Source organism: Arvicanthis niloticus, chromosome 10 (assembly GCF_011762505.2).
Source record: "Arvicanthis niloticus isolate mArvNil1 chromosome 10, mArvNil1.pat.X, whole genome shotgun sequence".
Lineage (NCBI taxonomy): Eukaryota > Metazoa > Chordata > Mammalia > Rodentia > Muridae > Arvicanthis > Arvicanthis niloticus.
In genome coordinates this window covers 18,821,310-18,847,924 of record NC_047667.1, presented here as the reverse complement: position 1 = coordinate 18,847,924, position 26,615 = coordinate 18,821,310, and the positions used below count along the sequence as shown (strand labels likewise).

The 26,615-nt window shown below is 37.6% G+C and overlaps 1 protein-coding gene across 1 annotated transcript in view; it reads right to left on the bottom strand.

The window, feature by feature from the left end:
• Thsd7b (thrombospondin type 1 domain containing 7B) overlaps positions 1–26,615 on the bottom strand; it is an 839,715-nt gene that overhangs the window by 494,097 nt on the left and 319,003 nt on the right. Inside the window, exon 5 of the mRNA XM_076941097.1 lies at positions 20,697–20,866. Within this exon, the coding sequence (XP_076797212.1) occupies positions 20,697–20,866 (170 nt within the window). The remainder of the gene's footprint in view (positions 1–20,696; positions 20,867–26,615) is intronic.

Genomic DNA, 26,615 nt, shown 5'->3' with positions numbered 1-26,615 from the left:
TGAGCTCAGGCCATGGATAATTTAATTGGGATTATCTGCAGCATCAAAGGTCAACAGGGCAGCATTCTTTAAATTCATGATCTCACTATGCAAAGCTAACACACCCAGAAAAGTGTTAGAATTATGCCAAATATCCTACAGGTGTCTTTAAACTTTTTTTAATTATAATGACAATTATTGTGAATTTCAAAAGTAACAATCCTCCAATGATATTTGTCATGACCCCCGAACCTCCTTCAGATAATTTGAATGGGTTATAGAGCATAATTTGTTGTTCCAAATACCTATATAAATCCTTTTGTATATGCAATACATTAGTAACATTTTTTTTGGTAGATGTTTAACAAAAATAGTTGTCTTAACTCCTCATGTCAATGCTATTGCAGAAGCAGTGGTGCTAGCAATTAATGGAATTAAAGCTGTTATACCAGCAATAATCAAGCCTGCTACCCTCTTGCTTCTGCTTAAAGCCTAACTCACTTCTTCCAGCACTTTCAACCTTTTTTCAGAGAATCAAGGTTTCAGGGCAGTGAAACAAAAGCTAGTTAATAGACCCCTGTAACAGACATGCCAGGTTTTAACATACTAACATAACTGGAAATTATACAGTCAGTGCAACTTACAATAAACACTGTAGAAGAGACAAAACCAATTTTAGCTTGACAATTAAAAGAGACTTAAAACATGCACTAACCCTTATTTGAAATCCAGATCCTGTCCCAACATTATCTCTTGCTATCCTAACATCATAGCAAGCTATAGCTAGCTTCCAAATATGTCTCTGACAAAGTCCAGATCAAGTCTTCCAAAAGTAGACTGTTATTTCCCATATTGGATTGATTTCTAGACCAGTACATGACTGAGTCCTAATAGCTGGGCACCTTTAAGAAGAATAAAAGGGATATAATTTCTCTTTTTGATTCTCTATCCCACAAGGTCTAAAAACTTGAGGCAGGCAGCTTGTCCCATCTGAGATATAGTCAAGCAAATGTGGGTAGGAACATGTGTCCAATACAGCTCCCCAGTCACCCTTGTCAGGGCACACAGCAAGCTCACAGGTCGGCATCATTCTTTGTCTCAGCAACAGTATGTCTCACCAACCATTTTAAAGTTCCATAGGCCTCTTCCAAAATACCTTGTCTTTGAGGATTATATGAAATCCTCATAATAAATTGTTGACAAAAGTCTCAACTGCTCAACTACAATTGTAAGACCCATTATCTGTTTTTTTTTATAAATTGTATATTTTATTTATTTATATTTCAATGTTAACTCTGCTCCCATCCCCCCCCCAAAAATCCCCTTATCCCATTTCCCCCCTCCTATTTCTATGAGGAAGTGTTCCCACCATCCTCCCATTTCTGCCTCCCTGCTCTCGAATTCCCTATAACTATGGAATCTAAACTTTCACGCACCAAGGCCCTCCACTTCCACTGATGCCTGACAATGCTACCCTCAACTACCTATATAGATGGAGCCATGAGTCCCTCCCTTTGTGTTCTCAGGCTGGAGGTTTTAGAATGGCTATTCCAGCTTGTTTCTTAGGACCATTTGCTTGAAAATTGTTTTCCAGCCTTTTACTCTAAGGCAGTGTCTGTCTTTTTCACTGAGGTGGGTTTCCTGTATGCAGCAAAATGCTGGGTCCTGTTTAAGTATCCAGTCTGTTAGCCTATGTCTTTTTATTGGGGAATTGAGTCCATTGATGTTAAGAGATATTAAGGAGAGGAGATTGTTGCTTACTGTTACTTTTGTTATTAGTGGTGGCATTGTTTGTGTGGCTATCTTCTTTTGGATTTGTTGGAAGAGGATTACTTTCTTGCTCTTTCTAGGGTATAATTTCCCTCATTATATTGGAGCTTTCCCACTATTATCCTTTGTAGTTTGTGGAAATATATTGTGTAAATTTGGTTTTTGTCATGGAATATCTTGGTTTCTCCATCTATGGTAATTGAGAGTTTTATTGGGTATAGTAGCCTGGGCTGACATTTGTGTTCTCTTAGTGTCTGTATGACATCTATCTAGCTTCTTCTTGCTTTTATAGTATCTGGTGAGAAGTCTGGTATAATTCTGATAGGTCTGCCTTTATTGTTACTTGGCCTTTTTTTCCTTACTGCATTTAATATTCTTTCTTTGTTTTGTGCATTTGATGTTTTGATTATAATGTGACAGGAGGTATTTCTTTTCTGGTCTAGTCTATTTGGCATTCTGTAGGTTTCTTGTATGTTTATGGGCATCTCATTCTTTAGGTTAGAAAAGTTTTCTTCTATAATTTTATTGAAGATATTTATTGGCTCTTTAAGTGAGAAATCTTTACTCTCATCTATACCTATTATCCTTAGGTTTGGTCTTCTCATTGTGTCCTGGATTTCCTGGATGTTTTGTGTTAAGAACTTTATGCATTTTGTGTTTTCTTTGACAGTTGTGTCAATATTTTCTATGGTATCTTCTGCACCTGAGATTCTCTTTTCTATCTTTTGTATTCTGTTGGTGATGCTTGCGTCTATGGCTTCTGATTTCTTTCCTAGGTTTTCTATCTTCATGGTAGTCTTCCTTTGTAATTTCTCTATTGTTTCTACTTCCATTTTTATGTTCTAGATGGTTTTGTTCAATTCCTTCACCTGTTTGGTTGTGTTCTCTTGTAATTCTTTAAAGGATTTTTGTGTTTCCTCTTTAAGAGCTTCTACCTGTTTACCTGTGTTCTCCTCAATTTCTTTAAGAGTGTTATTTATGTCCTTCTTAAAGTCCTCATCATCATCATTAGAAGTGACTTTAAATCTGAATCTTACTTTCCTGGTGATATAAAGAATTCAGGACTTTCTAGTGTGGGAGAACTAGGTTCTGATCATGCCAAGAACCCTATGTTGCTGATGCTTATGTTCTTGAACTTGCCTTTTGCCATCTGGATCTCCTTAGTGCTACCTGCCCTATCTCTGACTGGAGCCTGTCTTTCCTATTATCTTGGTTGTGTTGCTACTGGGGTTAGAGCTGGGGCCCAAGATCTGCTCAGTGCTCAGGCCCAAACTGGAAGGAACCAGTACTCTGGGCCAGGAGTGAATTCCTGGGTCCTAGTGGGTCCCAGTTACTCCCTGTTTTGGACAGTTGTTCCTGTCTCCTTACCTAAGATACTGCCTGGGTTAGAGCTCCTGGGAGCCCCACTTTCTCTGAGTTTTGTGAGATTGGGTGCAGAGATGCTGCCCAGGGATCTGCTCAGTGCTCAAACCCAGATGAGAAGGGTGGTGTTTGGTTTTTCAAAAAAAAAAAAAAATCAAAAGGCAAATGAAAGTCATAGAGAAATATACAGGTATCCCTTGATATCTTCAGGAGATTAGTTCCAGAAACATTCATTGTGTATTAAAATCCAGGGAAGATCAAGTTCTGTATAGAATGTGGTATATTTTTATATAAATCCTATGCAGTGGTCTATTACACCCTAAATCATCTCTAGATGACTCATGACACTTAATATAGTATGAATGCCAAATAAATAGTTCCTATACTACCTTGTTTAGGAATGACAAGCAAATATTCTGTATATGTGTAGTAAGATGTCACTGTTCTTTTCTGTTCTCAATGAATGGACATGCAGAGAACTACAGTTATGAAGAATCAGCTGCAGTGTATGCCCTGTGTGTGTGTGTGTGTGTGTGTGTGTGTGTGTGTGTGTGAGAGAGAGAGAGAGAGAGAGAGAGACAGAGACAGAGACAGAGACAGAGTGGGAGAGAGAGATGATAAATTAGATCAAAATTTCATAAGATACTTCTTTTATAATTCTAAGAACCATTTAGAAAAATATTAATCAGAATGTAGTCTTACTGAGTTTCTAGAAATTATCCTTGACAGACAATGTCATAAGATATTTGCCATAATATATTTCCCTTTTACTAAAGACATTTTCCTTTGAAGATAATTTTCCTCCACAAAAAAATGGAATAAATTGCTAGTTGTGGGGTCTCAGAGAGAGCCCTCTGCTTGACATGGTTTCTCAGAGCATCTCACAGTGATTATGTAGCCAGTGTCACCACTACCACCATCAAAGGACAGTGTGAAGAATATCTAACACTTCAGCCATCTAAGCTCCCACTATGCTGACTGGAAAACTCCTGAAGGGGCTGGTATGAAAAGTTAAGCTTTCCATCCCTAGCATTCAATAGACAAGAAGAGAGTCCTTCACTTATTTAATCCTGGCACTATGTAGCTGTGTTAATTGGGAACACACCTTGACTACAATTGTAGCATCAGAGCTTATGGCCCTCCATCAGCAGCACAGCTTAGTGAATTGCACTTCCACCACACTGGCTCCATACTAAAATCAAAACTACCTCGTAAGTGTACCCCTTTGATCCAAAACAGCAGATCCTCTCATTACTTAGTTTTTTCAGCCATGAAATTTATCATCAAAAGAGTTTCTCAGATGTTCTTCTGGGAGAATGAAAATGATTAAGTGTGTTCTAGTTAACCTGACTTGAAAATAACTCCATGCACATACCCGGCTGGCCATCAATCAACATAGCCACTTGGTAGAGGCTGTACATTAGCACAGCAGTTAGCACTCTGTGGATTGCTACAGATCAGAGTTCCAGCCGAACGTGAAAAAGAAATTCAAGGAAAATACCACTATGTATTTGCATGATGGAACAGATGGAGGACATAATATTGAATGACAGAATGGGAAAATGATTTAAAAAAAAAAACACAAAATTGTGCTCATTAAAGCACAGGAGTAAATAGTTGGGAATAGAACAGGTAATGGCACAGTCACCACACTGCACTGGATAAAACTGTATACTTAATGGGAAGCGAAGTAGGAGACAAATATCATCAGAATTTGTTGGGCAGGGAAGCTCAGCTACAGCCTTATATTTAAATACATTGAACTGTGCTCCTTACCAATCAATTTGAAATTACAAAGACCATCTGAAACCACCCCATACCTGTACACCCTTCAGAATAGAGTGGTTTCACATATATGCATTTTGTCACTAATGTCATAGATATATTCAAATTCCTGGGTCTCAGCATTTCTAAATTTGTGTGACCTCTATGGGATAGGAGTTCAATATTACAGAAAAGGATATATACAAAGCGCAGTTAAAAGCCTTTAACACCATCAGTCATAGGAAGATACAAACAAAAACTATCAGAGATGCCAATACACATACACCTAAAGAGCACAAAGCAAAAGGCTTGCCAATACCCAGTGTTTGTAGGTTTATAAAACAACCAGAATAGTATATTTCCATATAGTTGGCTAGCATGTAAAATAGTTGAATCTACATGGAGAGTTTTATAAGCTATATCCACACAATTATTCAGCAATTTCATTCTGTTATTCACCCAAGAGAAATGAAAGCATTTTTTTATCCAAAAAATTCCACATTGTAGAATGTCCACAGTGGTTTTATATTTTATAAATAATGGTTTTAAAAGGACTAAAAAAAAAGAGCCCCACCTAACCCTGACATCCAACAAGCAGCCAACTGCTAAATCATTGCTGTTTATTCAATTACTCAACCTTGGAGAAATGAATGAAAGACAAAACAAAATAGCACACAGTATGTGATTCTGTTTGTATAAAACTGTAGGATATGAGAAACTAAGTTGCCTGCTTCTTTAATGTGCTGGGAAGCAGAATCGGATGGGAAGGGTCAGAGAAACTTTCTGGGGCTGACAGATGTGTTTAAATACCCATTAAGACTTACCATCTGTGGAGGCTTGTTGCCCCATTGTAGGGGAATACTAGAGGGGTAAGGCAGGAGTGGGCATGTGGGTCAGGAGCATCCTCTTAGAGGCAATGAGGAGGAGGCTTGGGATGGGGGTTTGCAGAGAGGAGACCAGGTAAGTGGACAACTTTTGAAATGTAAATGGATAAAATAATCAAGTAAAACATTTTTAAAAAGAGAAGAATAAAAAATAGGCTTACCATCTGAATGTTTTACTACATGCAAATACCACCTCACTAATAAATCATGGAGGTGTGATAACATAGAAATGACACTTCAACTGTGCAGAGACTTTACCAATATTTCATTCACTTAGGAACATAACATCTGGAAGAGTCTACCAATGAATGGCACATTCATTTTTGATGTAGCAAAGAAGGGAGGGAAAGGAAAACCCTGAGGAGAAATCCACCAAATCTGAAGCCATTTGTCATTACTGTGATGTGCTGAGGACCTTGGCAGAAGCTATGTGGGAAACATTGCTGGACATAGTTAGGACCCCCATTTCCTATCATTCTATTCGGAGTCAATATGCACTCAGGACTTTTCTAACCCTATGCTTTTGGTTTGTAAAATGCAGTATCACAAACATGAGATTAATTTGGATACTGGTAAAGGAAGAGTTTTTTGACTTGAAGGTGTAGCTCATTTGGTTGAATGTTTACCAAGCGGGCATGAGATTCTAGGACCAACCTCCCCCAGCATTCCTTAAAGAGGGCGAGATGACACATACTTGTAATCTCTACATTTTTGAAGGAGAGGTAAAGGATCAAAAGTCCAAGGTCATATATGAGGTTTTGTCTCTAAAATAAAAATCTATAGTAAAAACAATAACTAAAACAACTGAAGGAGTTTTTTGAGGGTCAAGGTGTCAGAATGACAACAGGAATTTCTGAGTTAACATTTCCTGGGGAGAAGGAAGGATATCTTAATGTAGCACAGAGTATTAGAACCTGCTATATGGTCCACACTGACCTCAAACTCTATAATCCTCCAGCTCCAATCTCCTAAATAGTGAGTTTAAATACCTAGACTAGCACATTTGCCTGATCTTTGCCTTTTAAAAAAAGTATAGCTACTAGAATCTTAAAGTTACATATGTGCTTCCTATGTGTGACCACATGAACTGCTCATTGGATGATACTGCTCAAAATTGATGCACAGAGGACTAGCCTTTGCCTTGGCACCTCTTAAGGGTTTATCAGAATATACCCCAGTGTGTTGGAGGAGGGAAGAGAGAGAGGGAACAATGATGTAGATTTGAAGTTCTCCAGTAAATTTATAGAGAGGAAATACAAGGAAATCTGAATTACCTGTATGGCCAGGTGGGAGTTTCTTCATCCACTATTAGAAAAGAGACTTTTAGTCTCCATGCATAAATATCTTCCATTTTAATATTTTCTAAATCTAAAAAGTCCATTAAAATCTCCATTGCACTTCCTAAACCAAGGGGACTCTGTTCTTTCTGGCTGATTTACAATGAAAAAATAGAAGACAAATCAATTCAGTATGATAATAACACAGATCAAAATTCAATGGTGTATTTTTGAATAGTGACTGCATAAAAATTAAATTGTACTTCATTGTGAGGTAATTAGAGTCTATCATGTATCCTTTATAATAAAGTAATACAAAAATATTTGCCAGAAGAAAAGTTTGAAGGACAGAGTTCATTGATACAGCAAGAGCACATAGAAAGCACAGTGCTAATGTGTTTAAATGTTTGAGGGTGTTAATATGAAAAATAGATTTTACAGCTTTTAAGCATAGAACTTAAGCAAATGGATACAAATAAAATATTTCAAGAAAAAATATACTTACCAATTGCTACTCTGTAAAGAAAAGGATGTATTTCTAACATTAACCTAAAACCACGTTCAGGGATTCTTTCAAGAGGAATTTGTTTTGTCTTAGAGACATCAGCACCTCTCATTCCTTTCAAACTTGATACACATGGCTTTCCCCTCTCTTGCTTAGCTGGGTGGTAGAGGTAACAGAATCAGTTAGAGAAAATCTGCTGAAGTTATATCTAAATTCCAAGTCTTCACCTGCTCAAACTGAAAAGGCACTGGTGTGAACCTAGCAGTGACTTACTGTTGGGTACAAGTATTAAAAATGTTGACTCTTGAAACTCTGTAATATGAACACAAGTTTTCCCTACACTGCCAAGAAAATGGTCTAGTCTACAGCTCTAAAAGAAACATCCTCAAAAGCAAACACATATATGGCAGAGAGAGAGAGAGAGAGAGAGAGAGAGAGAGAGAGAGAGAGGCAGAGACAGAGACAGAGACAGAGACAGAAACAGAAACAGAGAGACAGAGACAGAAACAGAGAGACAGAAAAAGAAAGAGACAGAAACAGAGAGAGATAGAAACAGAGAGAGACAGAGAGACAGACAGGTAGAAACAGAGACACAGAGAGGAGGGAGCCAGGAAGGGAGGAGGCTGAAGAAACAATAAGAAATGAGTATTATAGTAATTATGGAGTTGAAAATAATAATGCCCCTTTGAACCAGTGGACAGGACCACCCACATTATTAAAGCAAAAGTATAAATAATCCACATACAATGTGTCTTTTTGCAAGTGTTCCTTCTAGGTTCCTTGAGACAACTTTGCCCCCCATGTCCAAAATTAGCTACAGATACACACCCATGTGTCAATTCTATGTCCCAGCCTTCGTCTGTTTCCTTTGCCTCACTCTTCCCTGCAGTCCATTCCAATGCAACTTCTTGTTGAAATTTTAAAGCATCTTCTGCTGTCCTAGCTTTTGATAGTACTTTAGCTAAACATCACAACTCCCAGACAACCTCTGGTATTTGTCTTCTAACACTAAATATCAGGAATGATCACATAAAAATCACTTCCAATCTCCTACACTCTCCTGTGAATTCCCATCTATATTTTCTCACCAAAAAAACAAAAAACAAAAAAACAAAATGATACAATACTGAGAACTGTATCTACATGATAAGTATGGATTCTTCAGCAACTCATGTTAAGTAGTGAAGGCTTACCTGGATATATGGCACAATGAAGTTGTGTAAAGCTGAACTTTACACACTGTAAGAAGAATGATATAATGTCCAAAATACGTTTACAAGAAAATGCCAATCTCCTTCAAGAACTCTTATATCTGACATAAAAATACCTTGACCTGCAAATGGGTCTAAAATGTACCACACAACTCCCTTCTACAAAGAATGAAAAAGAAACCAGGCAGAGTTAACACACTGAGCTTCAGAAATCTGCGAGTGAGGAGATTGATGTGTGGAATTTAGTCAACACATCTTTTAAGCATTTATTCTGTCTTGAACTAGTTGGAAAATGAGTTACAAATAATTATCTTTCTCTCTATAAAAGGTTACAGATCTTTGACATAGAATTATCACCACAGGAGTTTCCTACAGGGTCATGAAGAAAAGCCATGTGGATTATATAAGATATAAGAATCAACTAGCAAATGGAAATCCACAGTCTTAGCTAGAAAGCAATTAGAGTTAGCAAAGTCATTAAAAGCTTTGATGCTGAAGCCACTATCTTCACACTGTGCCCCTGCCCTGCCCCAACACACACACCTAAAGGGATTTTCACTGGAATAAGTTCTCTTGGGAACCCTGTGGTTCCTGGGGCTTCCTTCCAATCCAAAGAACTTGAATAGTTGCCGAATTTAGCTCAGAAGAAATTAGACTGGAGAGTAAATTAGTGTGAGGGAAAATAGCTTTAAGTTAGGAGGAAAGGAATACTTTCACTTTTCCTGCTGGGATAAAGGGCGGGAAATTGTATGTGGTGTTAGAAGTCGAAGACCTGAGGATGGGTCTTGAACTCTCCAGCTCTAAGTCAGGCAGGTTTCAACTTCTGCAAGTCTCAGTTTCCAAGTCTCACAAGTATCAGATTGCATGAGTCTTTCCTGCACTTCTCTAATAGTGAAAATAATCTGAAATGTTCTTACTTTTAGGACCCAGACTAGGATCACAGAATTAGAAAAAGCTCTACTTGAAAAGCCCAGAAAGGAATGGACTTGGCAAGAATCAGAGGTCTCACTCAGGAGGAAGAGGCAGGGAGAGCTCTGTGAGTTTCAGGCCAGCCTTGGTCTACAAACATAAAGTTCTGGGACAACCAGCATTGCTACACAGAGAAGTCCTATCTCAAAAAAGTCAGAAGACTTATTTGTATAAAAATACAACTATTGGAAATACAACTATTGTATAAATAGTTGTATAAAAATACAACTATTGAATTCTTAATGAATAGATGATTAAATTACCTCTGTCCCTGATTCCATTTTCTTAAAGCCTATTTTATTTAATACTTTGCCTTAATGTCAGGAGATGTATGAAGAAAAGTATTATTAAATCAATAAATGATTAGAGTTTATATTGATAAAATAGAGTTATTTAAATGACAGATCATTAATTTTAATATATCATTAAAATCATGATGGATGTGGTTGTAGCTACAAGCAGCTAGAAGTAGACTCAAGGAATCATGTCTGCCTTCCAATGCATCCCACCTAGCAGGAAAGAGAATTTCATGAGTAACACCTGGGAAAACCCTGTAGCCTTCCCAACACATCCTTTCACTGACAGAAACTGTGGTAGAAAACAAGGGGCATGTGATTATGCACAGAGATTATCTTCATAGCACAATTTCATCTCCATAGTCTACATATTACCTTCTCACTTAGGACTGGAATAAGTACATTTCTCTGTCTTCAACTTTAACGGGGAAAAGTTCAAGTCAGATAATCATACGCCTGCTCAAGATGACGGCCATTATGGACATTACAGAACATGGTGAGAATTCCAAGCTCCTGACCCCCAATGTAGTGCTTCTTCCTACTCTCTTCCCTGGAACAAGAACACTGAACCTATTATCTGTATTTCTATACACCCCAAATCTGTCATGCCCAGATATGCTTGGAGCAATAGGGTGTAGGTGTCACTCGAAGCTGCCAAGAAGCACATTCTGCTTTTGATAGCCAGAGCTGCCTCAGAGTGTGTAGTTGAAGCATCAGAAAGCATACCCTTTGGAAATGTAACAATTTCCAAAGCAGAATACTATAATTTTACAAATAGATTATTTTAATTATATAATTTAACACTAATAATATCCAACATGTGAACACTGCAAAGTGATATATCTGCTAATCTTTCTACATACAAGGTTTACAAGTTTGCTTTCAGTCAATATGAGGTTTTGAAAGGTGTTAAAACTATATTTTTTCATATAATAGAGACAGCCCTTCCTGGCTATAATTTGGAAAACATCGTATTATTTATGACATACAATTTTAGCATTGAAATAGAGGGATGATGTTACCTTCTGGGCCACAGTAGGGCAGTATAACTTTAAGCTACCTGATAAGAGGGCAGGGATTCTACAGAAGGTGTCCTCTCCTGTCAAACTCTATGTACACAGGCTTTCTATGCCTCGTGTTTCATTACTATGACTGGGATACGAGAAAGCGACATAATGAAGATACTTTACTAGGGACAGTGCTGTGGATAAATGAACTACCTTTGTCTCAAGCAAAGTAGTCCAAAAGCTTCTGGCAGTATTTACGGAAACATCACAGGTTAATAGAGTGTTTTTGAGGCAGGTGTTACCTTAAATTCTTACAGTGTTTGATACATGGGCTTGATACTAGTCAAATTTAAATTCACAAGCAACACTATCTATGAGTGCTCAAACAACCATCCTCAAGTCCTTTAGAATGTTGTTCTTTTACTGACATGGCAGATTTCAAAACACAAACACAATTAGAAGGTGTATAATCAATGCAACTTACATTAAATACTGTAGAAGAAACAAAAGTATTTTTAACTTGACATATAAAAATACCTTAACACATGTGCTAACACCTGTTTGAAATCTAGATCCTGCCCCAACTTTATCTCTTACTAACATAAGATCCTTGAGAACTGCAGCTAATTTCCATATATGTCTCTGAAAATGTCCATATCCAGACTTCCAAATAAAGACGGGTAGTTCCAATATTGGATTGATTCCTGATAAGCCCTTAGAAATATTTATCACGGGAGTGTTCACGTAACTGGGTTTAATGCATTGCTTTTTTCTTTGACTATTTGTGTTTACTGTCTTGCTTGTTCCTTGACTATTTGCATCTATTGTATTGCTAGACCCTCAACCTAGAACTGACCTTAATACAAGCATATAATTAAAATGGTATAAAAGCATAAAGGAGGCAAGGGGGGTGGAATAGGGGTTCTAGGGAGGAGAAATGGGGAAAGGGGATGACATCTATATCGTAAATAAATAAAATATCCAATAAAAAAAGAATGTTGTTCCTTGCTAGGTTTTTTCATTTGTGCTCTCAGAAATCCTGGAGATACTTTATGACTATATTTTGATTGATAATATGCCAACACTGAACTCATCACCTCATTTTAAATAAAATATCACACAACTCTTCTCACATTGGAGTCTGTAAACTTCCTGAAGGCCAGTCAGCTTTGAATGTGATTCCCATATCTAAAGTCCCAGTACAGTGTTCAACATGTTAGCAATACTTTCAGGATGCATCCCACCATGTAAGAACTCAATGTAGGGGTCTTGGGTTAGAAGTAAGTAATGACTACTCACACTCTCTCATCCCAACATCAAGGCTGTCAATCAAGTGCCTAATGTCTAGACCAGCATCTACTAGCTCCTAAGTACTTACAATTGAACCTTTTTGCTGAGGGTATCAGTAATATAACTCCATTAATAAAAGAAACTTTCCCGTTGGACCAGATTCTAACTAATTTTACAGATGAGGAGGCTTAGGCATTTTCATTTTAATAGGAATTTTAAAGGCAAAGCCCTTTGCTCTTCTAGGATGTTAATTTAATCTTGCATTTGGAATATGCTTTTTATACACCTGAACTGTAAGATTCATGGTAATAGACCCATGTAATCTGATTTTGTGTTTCTTCTTCCAGTTGACTTTGGTTTTCTCATATTGTGGGCTGATGTATTCATCACCATTCCAAATACATGGCATGGTGCTTAGCCCATAGAACTGTTTTAAATAAATGTAGGAGTGATTAATTTTCAAAAATGAATAATTTATGCTTTTGGAGTCTTTCATGGGTTAGGTGTTGTGATGTGATTCTTCTCTTCTTTAAAGTTGGATCTTCCTGACAACTCTGCTATTATTTCAATTTTACAGATGAGAGACCTGGAGTCTTACTGAGGCTGGGTGACAACCCTATCATCATACAGCTATGAATGGGACATCTCATCCCAAACCTGCCAATCCCTACCTCAAGATTAGTGTCTCAATTACTAAGAATTTAGACCTCTGTGCATCCAGAGTGCACCAACTGACTAAGCCAAGTATTCTTTTGCTTCTCACTATCAAAAGGGAAAGTTTGGGCATGTGGTGCTTTAGCCATTCCAAGGTGTCCATATCGTCCTCCCTAGAGCCTCTGAATATGTTATGGAATCTAACAGGTTATTTAGCCTATGAGAAAGGGAGAATCTATATGGAAGAATTCCACCTGCAGAGCCATGCATGTCATACATTGTCTGGAAGAGGCTAAGAGAAAGAGGGAATTTCATTTGAAAACTATAATTGATACAAGGACATGAAATGATAAGAGAAATGGTGAGAGAAAATGGTATGAAAAGGAAAAAAATGCATTTCCAGGTAGATTGAACGTGAACTAAGGGCCAAGGGCAGTGAACTACCAAGCATACATTACTAATTTTTTAGGAGTCCATGGAAGAAAGATGATTGTAGGACTTTTGGCACATTAAGTAATCCTCTACGAACCTGGATAAACAGTGAAGAATACAATGTGGACTACACTAAATTTAAAATGTCTATAGATTACCCAAACAGCAACATAGGCACCTGGGTCAGAATTCCAAATCTATAAAGCATTGGTATAACATGGGCAAAGTTTGTCCAGAGTCATAAATATTATTAAATCCTAAAGTATAGCATATCTTTGGAGACAAAAGCTCATGTACAACATGGTGACTATAGTTAGTAATTGCCATGCTTGAAAATGGATTAAAAGTAAAATATTAGGGATTCCCACCATGAAAGCAGAGGAGGCGGATATTTATTACTTCAAGTCACACATCCCTCAGTATGACCATATATCAAAATATTGCATTGTATACCGGGTAAACAAATTTGCTTCTTTATAAATAAATAAGAGCAGAATTTTTAAAAAAGCAAACATAAATTGATACAGCCATACATTCTACATCGAGGTAGTGTTATTAGAGGAAGCATCAAAATGTGGTTACTTTTCCACATTTTATCTTGATGTAGTAATCAATTCCTTCTCAAGAGAATCCAAGAAAAGTTCCAGAAGACACAAGAATCCACTTAATTCTGTCTGAGCCCATGGGGACCTAATAGGTGAGTCTTTCTTCTTGAGAAAAGTATGTAATGAGGAATTAAAACTCAAGCATGGGAAAATGCCCAGGGAGAGTTTGGAACAAATACTAAAAATTTCCTGCAGAAAGGTGGGGCCAAATAAAGGGATGTTTTTTCCCCACCCCACTTGCTGTGCATTGACATGTTTTAAAAGACTTAAGAAATAAATTTGGGAGCAATGACTTTGTCTTAAAATTTCTGCTGCCAAGAAGAATCTCATTCTCTTTTGGCTTGGCACTCAGACAAATCCAGTCTAGCTGACAAAACTAATTCAAGTGAGATATTTAAGTAAAGATTGTCAATGCACTAGGCTTAGCATGTTTTTTTTTTCTGACTCTGAAAAGGAAAACTTGACTGTTTTCTAATGAAGTGCAGGTGTGTGTGAATAAATGGAATGAAGAGGAAGCTGTCCAAACGTCAAAAGAAGTGCTTCCAACTAACCCTAAGAACAAAGGCAGGAGTTTACATTTATTTGTTTAAAAAAATATCTATTGAGTTCGCATTCCCCTTTTCCTAGAAAATGTGTGAACTGCTAGGAAGTCTACTGTGGTCACTGGAAATGCTTGTTCTCAAGATTCATACAAGGTGAAAAATGACATTTTAAAAATGGAGGATGAAATGGAATAAGAAATAGTTGAGGCTATAAAAGCTAAACAAGATAATAAATGTGGAAGGAAAGGAAGAGATGCTCCCTGGTCTCCACCTTCCTTCACACTCATATTGTGTTCACCTATAGTGATTAATTGTTGATTGGTCTCCTCTCTCTCAGAACATAGACATCAAGCCCAATGGCTGATACTGCCTAGAGAATAAAGCCTGTGTGAGAATTGGTGTTAGTGCTTTATTTGAGTAGTGAGACATCTGAGTAATCTAAACTCACATCCAGTTCTAGTCCTTGGTAAACTTCCTCTTCTGTGATATTACAAGCTTTCATTTTAGTAATACATGGCATGGAATTATCAATGTATCGAGACTAGTTTTGAATATATATTTTATTTCTCAGAGGGCAAATACCTGCTTTACTTCTTTACAGGAATCTGACTAAGCAGGGTCTATGTGTCAGCAAGCATGTCTATTTATCTATAAGCCATTTCTTTTTCCCATGAGCAATGCACTCAGTGTAAAGTGTCTCCCTCAGCTATCCTGCTGCTTATTGTTAAGTTTGGTCCTGCTCTGGCTTAAATCATGTCAAGTATATCTTGAACTACATAAATTGAGAAATATATAATGTCAAGAAGTACCTGATAATTTATCTAATGATTAAAATAGGGGCTCTTCAGTAGTTTTGCTAATCATAGTAATTTAATAAATATGCCTATATCACACAAACATAAGTTTGTTACACTTGATTTACAAAGTCACTGAGCTTAGATTTTTAGAAAGCAATCAAACACAGACAATAAAAAAATCAACCTTAATTTACACTTCAAGGGACCAAGTTGCCTCTAAATATTTAATAATACTTTTCCCTGTGCAAAATGCATTTTGGAGAGAATATTAAAGCTATATTCATTTATATCTTTTATCTATTTTTATTTGTGAATTTATCATCTTTCAATATCAACCATTCAATTAAACAATCAGTCATATAGTCAACGATTGCCTATTTAATAAAGTAAGACACACACACACACACACACATATATATATATATATATATATATATATATGTATGTATATATATATATATATATACACATATATATATCTTTTACTTTCTGTCATTTAAAATTGCTCACACCACCATGACTGGGTAACTTTGTAAGTAGTCTCTTTATATAAGAAAGAGACAGAGTCAAACTCAGTAGTGTACTACTTATGGACTCCATAACATATACATAAACTATGGAATAATGACTTTCAATTCCCAAACACCACTCTACAGCTTATGGGTTTTAGATAAAAACAGAGAAGGAACACAGTCTTACAGAATAATCTAATAGATCCCTGGTGCTTGACTTATGGTGTTCTCTATCTATCTATCTATCTATCTATCTATCTATCTATCTATCTCTTTCCACATATCTCCTTTCTCCTCTGAATCCTTCTGTGCTTATTAGTAGAAATCACCCTGTCTTCACTCACCTTCTTCCTTCACTATCTGATTCATTGAGGAGTCTGGAGATGAACCTATTGATATCATTCTTCTGCTTTCTCCTGACTTCCCTCTGCAGTCATCATCGCAATAACAGAGAAAATTTCCAAGGTAAAACTATAATAGACCAGTGCTCTTATTTCTTCAGGCCTCGACAATATTCTCATCAAAGATTCTGCTGTGAGTTAGCAAAGGCTATGTCGTTCAGCGTCCATTTTCTTCCTCAGCACAAACAAGATAAAATGCTTCTGCTCTATTTAAACAGCCTGTTTTGCCTCTTGGGTGACAGTGAAGAGCAGTGAATAATACTATCCCTATGCCACCTCATTCTCTCTTTCAAAGGAGCATATTGATTGCAAGATCTCTAAAGACAAACAAAGGACATTCCTAGTCCTTGGCAAGATTAGAGGAGATCTTTTTCAATCTTACCTTAAGAAATAGATCCATCTTTTCAAAACTAATATTATTTGTACCTCAAAACATTCCTGGATAGCCAGCTAAGTTTGCCAATAGGATTTGACTACTTTTAAGACTCTCCTTAGCATATGGACATTCTAATATTCTTACACGGAGCTGAGCATAAAGAGATTTATCCTCTGTTTTCAAAGTTCAAACATACTATTAAAAATAAAGTATTAACTCTAACTCCTTTCCCAATGCCTATAAAGTTCCCTTACTCCCTTAATTCTCCTCATAACAGTTTAAAGGCCATACCAATATAGAAGCGTCTCCACTTAGTCCCTACCCAAAATGACAACAATCCAGGAGAATTACCTTTAGGGGTACCAAAATGTATTTGACCATGTGGTGTTTATAATGATCACAAGACTTGTCAATACCAAAGCATAATCATTATATTGCTTGCCTAATAAAATGATAAGAAAATATTGGAGGGAACCCTTGAAAGCAATTGTGCTTATGACATAGACTAAAGTAAAGCTGGCCCATGACAGAATCTTTTTGAAGAAATCAAATTAATGTCATCACCTTAAAATTTATTTTAAAGGGGCAGGAGAGATGGCTTTAATACAAACCTGACAACTTTTATTTGATCTCCATAACCCAAGCAATGTAAAGAGAGAGCTGACTCTGAGGAGTGTCCTCTGACTTACACCTAAGCACCTGGCAAGAATATGCGTGTGTACACACACATTAATTAATTAATTAATTAATTAAAAATATTTTAAAAAGAAATGTCATTAGTTCAGGCATTTATTAATATCTTAACAGACAAAGTTAGAAATTTTTAAATCCTCTTAACCTAATTTGACAAGTTACCACAGTCATTTTACAATAGAAACTCAAATGTTCTCTTGCGTTTATTTTGGGTCTAGAAGAAATTTGTATAGCACTGCTTTTATCCAGGGTTACATATGAATGATAGTAGAAGTGAAAGCATTTTATATGGGAGGCTCACTTGTACTACAGAGCAAAGTCAAAATCTTTGATAACTGCTACAGAGTAAGTGGGTCGCTATTTCTTGCCTTTCATGTGACTGTGATGTATTAGAGAAGAGCTTCATTCGCTATACTCAGCTCTGTACAAGAAGACATGGCTGAAACACACATCAGCATGCTTATACCCTCAGACATCCCTTCCCTCAGAACTGAGGGCTTTTAAAGTGCTTATTGTTTCCCCATGAACCCAAGTATTGATTCTGGAGTGTGCCTTGGCCTCAGACAACATCCTCATTTCTTTGTGCTTTATTCATGGTTCTCAATCTGTAGTGAACATCTATCTCTTCTTTGTTTGTTCCTCTATTGTGTAATATTTATTCTTCAGTACTAAAATACCCTCTTCACAAGGTTTTCCTAATTGTAATCTCCATGCCTAATCTAGATTGCTTTCTGTTGCTGTGATAAAAAGAAAACACTCTGGACAAAAGCAACTTGGAAAGTGTTTAGTGGGCTTACACTTCCTGGTCACAATCTATCAATGGGGGAAGGAAGTCAGGGCAGCAGCTCAAGCAGGAAGTGGAACAAAAGGCTTAGAGATGCTTCTCTCTAGCCAACAACCTTCTACCTAGGAAGAATGCTGTCCACATGGGCAGACCCTTCAATCATCAATCAACACACTCTCCAACAGTGTGGTAACAGGCTAACCTGATCAAAGCCACTCATCAATTGAAGTTTGTAACCTCTTCCCAGGAGACTCTAGGTTGTGTCAAGTTGAGAATAAAAACAATCAAGGACACTGCCCACAGTTTCCATTAGCAAAGCTAGAAATGTGGCTAAAGGAACTTCAGACATAGAAAATTTATTTAAAAGATCATTATGCTTTATAAAAGAAATCTTAAGAAAATGAAGTTTTAATAGAAGATAAAAAGTCAAAGTAGAAAAGTAGGTGGGCCATATTTATTCATGTGTGTGTCTTTGAAGCTCCTTGAACTGTAGTCACAAGTGAAAGGTACAAACAGAGGAGGTGGAACAGAAAGATCCTCAACGTAGGAAGGACAGCCTGGAGCTTTTCAACTACATGTTGTGTTTTCCAGGTTTAAAGAGTTATGGCAATGATCTCTTTTTTTCTCCTGATACACAAAGCATGTAAGTTATCGATTTTCATGATTGTAATTAGAGAAGAGAAAAATGATTACTAGTTTTAGGCAGCATTATCCCAAAAGAGATTGGTCACAAAGATGTACCTAGCAGGAAACACTTTACATAATAAAAGTCATATTTTACCATAATACAAAAGCTTGAATTTCATCTTCCTAAACAAATCTCACAAGAAGAGGGTATGGATACTTGGGAAGCCCCAGGAATTTCTCAGTCTCAAGTTCATCCCACCAGTAGAGGATTCATTCAGCATCAACTCTCTAAGTTGCTGGTAGAAGCCACATGTTCATCTAGAACACAAGACTTGTCCTCCAATCTTGGTTATTCAACCAACAAATTTCCATAAATCTGCCCAAGTTTCCTCACATGTATTATCATTGCCACAAACTTCACAAACTGGCCCATGGTAGAGAATGCACCCTCTAACAGAAAACTGAAGGTAAAGAACAATCTTTTCTTTTCCTTCTCTTCTGGTGACCCTCCCTTTTTAGATATATTAAAATTTGCCAATAAAATAGAGGATTATTAATATTTGAAAGAAAGTGTCTGTATAAATATATACACACACAAAATGTAATAAAACAGAGAATATCAGGGAATAGAGGATGCTAACTAAAACTAAAGAGATATTAAGAAGCCTTATGGAAATCCAGTGTGTGGGGGAATGTGTAAAAGAATTTGACTAAAGTACAAAGGTGGGTGGACAATACTTCTCCCAGAAGATACAGTTATCAAGTGAAAATCACAGTGGCAGTCACAGCCTACCTCCCTACAAGTGATAGGTCAGGGAGACCCCAGGGGTACCCAAAACAATAAAAGCTATTGCCATGGCTCTTGGTTGCCTACAGTAACTTGATGGCAAGATACAACTGTTGAAGGCACTACTTATTTTGGATAAAGAACACAGAGAGGCTAATGTTGACTGATCTAGAAACTCTCCCTGCTCACTAGCTTTCATAGTATCAAAAGAGATAATGCAGGCAACTGAAGGAGAAACAATAGCAATGTTCTCATGTAGTGCTAAATCCTATATTCTATGATGCCAACCTTTCTAGCAAATTGTGATGCCTGGTGCAGTAACAGCATGATGATTAACCTTGATGATTACCAACTACTTTTCGAATGACTGTTTTACAGGAGGTATTTTATACCTGGCACTATAAAACTGTTGTTGTTGTTTTGCTAAATGGTCATTTTTGCAAACTGCCTTATAAATACTTGGTCATAGAAGTTTGGTATGTAACTGGTAGGAATTAGTGCAGAGACTGATAGCTAGTCAAAATACCAAGTATAAGTAATTGGATGCTTAACTAGGAATGACTAACCTATATTAACGTTCGCCTATCCAAGTCTCCAAAGAATACAGCAGAAGAGTGGACAGAAGGAATATAAGAGCTGAAAGACAAGGTGCAGAGCTGTAAAATGCATACTTCTGAGAACATCAGGATTGTTAGACACAACAACAGCACCTATGATTACCCACATAGGGTAAACCTGCACGGGATCAATGTACTCAAAGTTCTAACACAAATATGGGAGGGGACACTAAGACTCCACCCTTATTCAGGAGCTATCAATAGATGATGTTTGCTGAATGAAACAAAAGAAAAAATCACTCTCCTTTGGCTACTGGTAGGCTGCCCATGCTCCAGTGTTTAGTTCCATATCTATGTGCACGTGGGCAACACTAGCTGAACTTAGGGCGCTATTATCCAAAAAGCAGGACATGAAGTTGGGAGAGTGATGGAGTGGAGGCACTAGGGGAAGTTGAAGGAAGATCTTAGTGAATGGATACAATAGAAATAACATGTATACAAATTTCAAAGAATAAAGGAATAGTTCTTTCCAAGGTAAGAAAAATACTAGGAGTGGTACTGGGGTAGGTTCTCCTTCCAGTAAGCAGTACCCTCTGCCAGGAGCTGGCTGCCTACCTTCCTTGGTCCTTGATGTGAGGGTTGCTGGTAGGCTCTGGGCACAGTACACATCCCGGGTCTGGATCCCACCACCACAGACTGGTCCAGTCTCATGCCAATGTGGGTCCTGTTGTTCCAGAAGAAGAGAGACTTGGCATTCCTTCCATTCAGAGGTTCTCCAGGAATACCTGTTCAGTTTGATTTGTTTAAAAGAAGAAGAGGCCGTGAGGAAAGTATTCAGCTCTGAAGAAAACAGGCAATGACATCAAATGTGTAGGAAAATCTCTTTCTCATGGTGGAGAATGAAACATCCTGGCTTTGCATCATTAAATCTCTCTTATTTCCTACAGAAAGGCACAGTTGTGCACTGTGTCAACAGACAGTACTTGGTGACCAGACCAAAGGAAAGAAAGTAAGGCAAGTGATGGATAAAGTGGAGGAGAGAGAAGAATTAGAGGAAGGATCTGGAAACACAACAAGGCTCACAAATGACAGCAGAAATTGTCATTGAGGGCTATTAGATAGACTTCCAGATACCTGCATGCAAGTTAGCTTTCTTTTTCAATTAGGAGAGTAATATATATTCTTGCAGATATTCCTCTTTTCAAATGGACACTAACGTATCAATCACAGTGTAGAAACCATTTTCTTCCCATTTAACACCTTGACACTGAGATAAAGCAATTAAGATGAATTCATTAAAATGTGTGTTACATGTTTATTAAAATGTGTTAACGCTGTATCTGTCACTGTGTTCAGTCAACAAATATTTTTCAACACAAGTAGCATGAAGTTATTTAAACTGACTTAGAGATGCGTCTCCCTGGCTTATAATTAATTGTTTAAGAAACATTTTTAAAAAGATAAAACTGAAGTAGTAAAATACAATAGAGTTTATATACAATCTACAGAAAACAAAACTGTCAAAATTCACACCTGGATTAACATCTTCAGACATTCTTTCCTTGTGTGGGTTATTACAGAGTTCCTCAAGCCCAAGTCATCAATATAACCCACCATATCCTCATACATTCCCTCAAACTCATCACCTTTCTAGAATAACAAAGAAACCCTGAGAACATTCTCAGATGTGAGGAAAGATTTCTCAGCTATGTGATTGCTTATAATAAAGTAAAATGTAATAATTATCACATGTCACTAGGACCATGCTTATTTTAGAAGTGAGAGTAAAATTGAAAATCAAGCAGCAAATATGAAAATATCTAAAAATCTTGATAATTATCAAACTCTTCAAAGTGAATTCCATCATTCTGAAAAGCTTGAACACCTAGAAGCACTTGTCTTTAAGCAGCTCACTGTAGAGATGAAGATGCAGGTATGAAGATGCTCCATCCAGGAATATTGACACTTCCTTTCTCTCCCTCATCCTTATTATTTACTTCCACTTGATTTCCCCAGACTTAAAGATGTGTGGACAAGGGACTGCTGGAGAGCAGGTTCATCTGTGCAAGTGTGAGGACCTGAGTTCAAATAGCCAGCTCTCATGTGAGAAACACAGTTGGGGTTGGAGAAATGAGAATCCTGGAGCTTTCTGGCCAGCCAGTCTAGATTGATAAGTGAGCTTCAGAATTAGTGTAGAACTTTGTCTTGAAAACAAGGTGAAGAAAATTTTAGGAAAATACCTGCTATCATTCACTGGCCTCTACATGTGTATATACACACACATGCACTCACATATACACAATTTTACATGTACACATAGATACCACATGACACCATATACAAACATCTGTGCTGTGCACACATCAGGGTAGTGATTTGTGACAAAGAAGAAATTTTCAGTCTCAAAGTCAAGTCATCTTCCTTTCAGGTGAACACAAACAAGATTCTTCTAATTTACAGACAATAGAAAAATTGAAAGAAAGTCAAATCTCCCTGAATCATGAGGCAGAACTCCTTCAAAGGAATAGCTATAAAGCAACCCACTTCCAACTTCTTACTCTTGTATGTCTGGGTGCATTAGTGAAGGACTTGGCTCTGAATTGTGGGACACAGGTCACTCTGTTCTATGACAAAGTGCAGAGAAGTTGGTGGCTGACTGCAGGACTGGCTGTTACTCAACTCTTCTCCTTCAGGAACTCTCCTGTCTTGACTTTTAAAAAAGTCTCTCTGTGTAATAAGGGGCTAGCTGTTACAGCTGACTTGCAGCTAGTAAGACAGGCCAACAAAACGTTTAGTAGACACAGTGGTATAGACCATGCCTACTTAAGAATCTCACCACCCCGACCTAAGTAGGAGCCTTGCTACTTCCTAGTCCTTCAACTTCATAAGCTTGAGCTCTATTTCCCCATTTATAAGATGCAGATAATCACACCAAACACTGAACTTGGCATATAATAAAAGTTAACATTCTTTCTATTCTTTTCTCCACTTTACTAATGTGGGGGGGGGCATATTTTTTTTTAACTTGAGACAGGGGCAAGTATTCCAGATTTGTTTTGAACTCACTTGCTATGTAGCCAGAGATAACCTGGAACTTCTGATCCTCTTAACTCAACCTCCAGAATATTCCACTTATAGGTCTATAACATCACACCTGCTTTATTCAGTAATGGTGACTGAACCTAGGGCTTCCTACATGATAGTCAAGTGTTTTACCAACTGATCTACATTCCTATTCCTCCTGTCTCCTTATATCCTTCTCTGTGTCTTTGTCCATTGCTCTCTCTCTCTCTTTCTCTCTCTCTCTCTCTCTCTCTCTCTCTCTCTCTCTCTCTCTCTCTCTCTCTCTCACACACACACACACACACACACACACACACACAAACATTTATTCATGCGGATTTCATAGGTTTCATTAATAGTCATATATTAGGTCTTACCTATCACTGTACCCTATATGCTTCCACATCATGCTGCCAGACAAGATGTGTGCTCTGTTTCAATAGTGGCATGACTGTTGTGAAGGTATCCAACCAACTCTCTGATCTGATTTGTAAAGCTGGCCACTAACCCATGATTCAGGTGTTCATGGGCCCTAGGGCAAATCACTGTTGTTTTATTAGGTGTTTATGTTGTCAAGCTGCCTTGTAAATGTTTGTGTTTATGACCATCGATTTGTGCTGCTAATGAGAGAAGCTTACTTTAAAATAGAGAGTGGTAAACACAGAGACTAGTCAAAGTAGTCAGAATAAGAGATGGAGTGTTCGGCTATAGATGAAAGGTCTATAACAACCACTTTAACCCTACAATTGAAGAAAAAATGAAGACTATACGGCAGAAAGAATGTTAGAGCCAGAGTCTGGGGAGGAGTGCTTTCCTTAGACATGACATGGCTGTTGCACACATCGTTAAAATTCTACCATAGATCAGGAAGAGGCTCACAAGGCTCCACTCCAAGCTGAGGAGTCGTCAGTGGTTGATACCTCTCATCAAACCTGTGGCTACTGTAGTGTGCTATTTGCCAGTGGTTGGTTGCACAGCCACAGGCATACAGAGAGCACTATTTGTACTTCAATCGGGTTTATTTAAGAATAAGAAAGACAGAATACGGAATGGTGAGGGAGCTGTGTTGGCAAGGCCTCAGGGAAGGAAAGTGTGAGGTGGGTATGGTCAAGTTTCATTGTACACATAATTTAAAATTATCGAAGAAAAATTTTAAACATTTTTAAACTTTAAAATGTTCTAGGTTAGATATTCTTTTAATGCCACATTCTCATTGCAACCAACAGGGTGTCGAGAAAAGCAGGGGAACGTTCATCAGCATTGCAAGTCAAACTGGAAAGGGGTTATCTTATACAAACTGCTGTTTCAATTCCTTTCACAGCCCTGTAATAATTAGTGATGGATAGATTTTAGAAGTCATTATGAAGGAAAATGAAAAAGGAAAGCTTAATGACTAAGGAGTGTACATAAAGGAACAAAATCACTGTTGGTAGTTCGTTAACTGGGAAGGCCTAACTTCTGTTCCCTAGCCAAAGAAAGAAAGAAAGAAAGAAAGAAAGAAAGAAAGAAAGAAAGAAAGAAAGAAAGGGAAAAGAAAAAAACCTCTAGATCTCTAAAGAAAAATGGGGCCTTTATTACAACCACAATAGTTTTCCGTCTCTGAGAAAATACCAGTGCAGTAAGAGGCAAAGAGAGAAAGGCATCCCAGTACAGAGCTTGTGTTCCTTTTAAAATGTGGGTCATTTCACACTTTGCTCAGCTCTTTCACTTCCTGTTTTCTAAAAAGCCTCAGCAATGTTTAGTCACAAATCACCCAGCAGCCATGAAAACGCAGTGCCCTGAACCTCCTCAACCTGAGAGAGCGTGTCTCTGGGATCTGACAGAATAAAAAATCAAAGGAGTACACTCAGCTAAACGATACTCTTACTTCCTCAGTAAGTGCTTGTGGCAACAGGCCTTGGCAAACGCTGGCTCTTCAGCCTGAGACATTCTCTTTAATGACTGAGTCTGTGTCAAAGACCAGGCTTCTTTGCAAACCTCTGTCTCCAACTCCAGAGTTTTCCAACACAAAATGAGGTCTTGTCCTCCTGCTCAGGAGAGGAATATCGAGTCTTAGAAACTAGAGTCCTATGTCCTCAGGGAAAGCAACCTTCTGAAAGTGGTTGTGGAAATACTTCCAGTGATATAGATGAATACCAAAGAAAAGAAGTGAATAAATTTCCATGCCCCATACTCTGGCATTAATTTGCTTTTTTCCTGAATGTCTGGCTGTAAGAATAAACATGACATTACTGTTAGGGTGACAGGATACATACTTTAAGTAGTGCAAAATGGCATCCAACATTTTCTGCTGCTTATTCTATGGCAAGCTTTGCCTTGGTGAGTGAAGGCACAATGCTTTGACTTATATTCTCAATAATCCCATCAAGAAACATGATTTACTATTATATATAAGGGAATGGGTATGAAACCAACATCTTCAATAGCTAACAGTAAGTGGTAATAGTAGAAGTCAGGATCAAGTGCTTTTGAATCTGTTGTGGCAGTGAATGGGACAACCACAAAGCTTCCACTGGTAAAAATGAATGGAATATCAATACACAACAGGTGCTCTGCTTGCCTGGTTAGTCCAAGAACCAGCACATACTGGTACTGGTTGGAGGAATTATTTCTGGAGCTAAAACACAAATATCCTCCATTGGTCCTTGTGATCCTGTGCCTATACAATAGCATTTCTCACTACCAGTATAATCCTTCTAGTTACACAGAAACATGGCTTAGAATCCCTGTCAATCAGTTATTTTGTATTACTCTCTTATAGTTTCACAGGGTTAAATTTCAGCACCTTGGATAGAGGAAAAAATAATTACAAGGAGGAGGAGATAAAAACCAAGCAGATTTTCTAGTTTCATCCATTCCTTGCAAAATTCATGATGTCCTCATTTTTAATAGCTGAATAGCATTCCATTGTGTAAATAAACCACATTTTCTGTATCAATTCTTTGGTTGATGGGCAGCTGGGTTATTTCCAGCTCCTGACTATTACAAATAAGGCTGCTATGAACATAGTGGAATATGTGTCCTTGTGGTATGCTGGGGTTCTTTTTGAGTATATGCCCAAGAATGATATAGCTTGGTCTTCAGGTAGAACTGTTTCCAGTTTTCTGAGGAACTCCCAGATTGATTTCCAGAGTGATTGTACCAGCTTGCAATTCTACCAGCAATGGAAGAGTGTTCTTCTTTCTCCACATCCTTGCCAGCATTTGCTGTCACCTGAGATTTTTATCTTAGCCATTCTGATTGGTGTCAGGTGGTGTCAGGTGTGCCTCACAACCACTTAAGATTCTTCTGTTTTGAATTCTCTTTTTAGCTCTGTACCCTATTTTTAAATTGGATTATTTGGGTTTTTTGGAGGTTACCTTCTTGAGTTCATTATATATTTTGGATATTAGCCCTCTATTGGATGGAGGGTTATTGAAGAGTTTTTCCAATCTGTAGGTTGCTGACTTGATCTATTGACAGTATCTTTTG